This window comes from Chaetura pelagica, unplaced genomic scaffold (genome assembly GCF_000747805.2).
Source record: "Chaetura pelagica isolate M959 unplaced genomic scaffold, ChaPel_1.0 scaffold150, whole genome shotgun sequence".
NCBI lineage: Eukaryota > Metazoa > Chordata > Aves > Apodiformes > Apodidae > Chaetura > Chaetura pelagica.
The window spans coordinates 4,610,051-4,611,542 of record NW_009952052.1 but is presented as its reverse complement, the minus strand read 5'-3'; the positions used below and the strand labels follow the sequence as shown (position 1 = coordinate 4,611,542).

Genomic DNA, 1,492 nt, shown 5'->3' with positions numbered 1-1,492 from the left:
GGAGGGATGGAGCCGCCCGGCCCCTGCCAGGCGCTGCTGCTCCCCGCTAACGACTCTTACCACGGCCGAAACTGCAGCGCCGAGGAAGGAATCTACCAAGATGCCACCCCCCTGTCCTGGAAGATCGTGCTCACCGTCGTCCTGGCGCTCGTCACCCTGGCCACGGTGCTCTCCAACGCTTTTGTCATCGCCACAGTCTACCAGACGAGGAAACTCCACACGCCGGCCAACTATCTCATCGCCTCGCTGGCCGTCACCGACCTCCTCGTCTCCATCCTCGTCATGCCCATCAGCACCATGTACACTGTGACAGGCAAGTGGACTCTGGGCCAGGTCGTCTGCGATATCTGGCTGTCCTCGGACATCACCTGTTGCACGGCGTCCATCCTGCACCTCTGTGTCATCGCCCTGGACCGCTACTGGGCGATCACCGACGCCGTCGAGTACTCCACGAAAAGGACTCCCAAGCGGGCAGCGGGCATGATTGCCCTAGTGTGGGTCTTCTCCATCTGCATCTCCATGCCCCCTTTGTTTTGGCGGCAGGCGAAGGCCGAGAAAGTCTCTAACTGTGTGGTGAACACGGACCACGTCCTCTACACCGTGTACTCCACGGTGGGAGCCTTCTACTTCCCCACTCTGCTGCTGATAGCCCTCTACGGGAGGATCTACGTGGAAGCCAGATCGCGGATTTTGAAGCAGACGCCAAAGAAAGCAGGTAAAAGGCTCACGCGGGCTCAGCTAATCACGGACTCCCCGGGGTCGTCCTCCTCCGTCACGTCCATAAACTCCAAGGCGCCCGAGGGATCCAGCGAAACGAGCTCTCCCGTGTACATGAACCAGGTGAAGGTGAAGGTCTCGGATGCCCTGCTGGAAAAAAAGAAGCTCACGGCCGCTAGAGAGCGGAAAGCTACAAAGACTTTAGGGATTATTCTAGGAGCCTTCATCGTCTGTTGGCTGCCCTTTTTCATCATCAGCCTGGTGTTGCCTATTTGCAAGGACGCTTGCTGGTTCCACATGGCCATCTTTGACTTTTTCACGTGGCTTGGATATCTCAACTCCCTCATCAACCCCGTCATCTATACTATGTCTAACGAAGACTTCAAACAAGCTTTCCACAAACTCATACGTTTCCGATGCACAAGCTGAACATTTGGAATGCGATGTGTTCTCCGGGGCTGCCCCTGCCTATTTGCAAGGACGCTTGCTGGTTCCACATGGCCATCTTTGACTTTTTCACGTGGCTTGGATATCTCAACTCCCTCATCAACCCCGTCATCTATACTATGTCTAACGAAGACTTCAAACAAGCTTTCCACAAACTCATACGTTTCCGATGCACAAGCTGAACATTTGGAATGCGATGTGTTCTCCGGGGCTGCCCCCATGCACGCCCGTGCCCGACGCCACAGGTGGGTGCGCGTCCCCCCGTCCCCCCCCCCGCTCCATCCCCAGGGCGAGCGGCGGGGGCGGCCCGGCGGGGGGGGGGGTGAGC

At 57.8% G+C, this 1,492-nt stretch overlaps 1 protein-coding gene across 1 annotated transcript; it reads left to right on the top strand.

Moving 5' to 3' along the window:
- Nucleotides 1-6: 6 nt before the first annotated feature.
- HTR1B (5-hydroxytryptamine (serotonin) receptor 1B, G protein-coupled) lies at nucleotides 7-1,153 on the top strand. The gene has a single exon (XM_010003449.1). It carries the CDS (start codon nucleotides 7-9, stop codon nucleotides 1,144-1,146), a length of 1,140 nt encoding a protein of 379 aa, XP_010001751.1. The 3' UTR covers nucleotides 1,147-1,153.
- The last annotated feature ends 339 nt before the right edge of the window (nucleotides 1,154-1,492 follow it).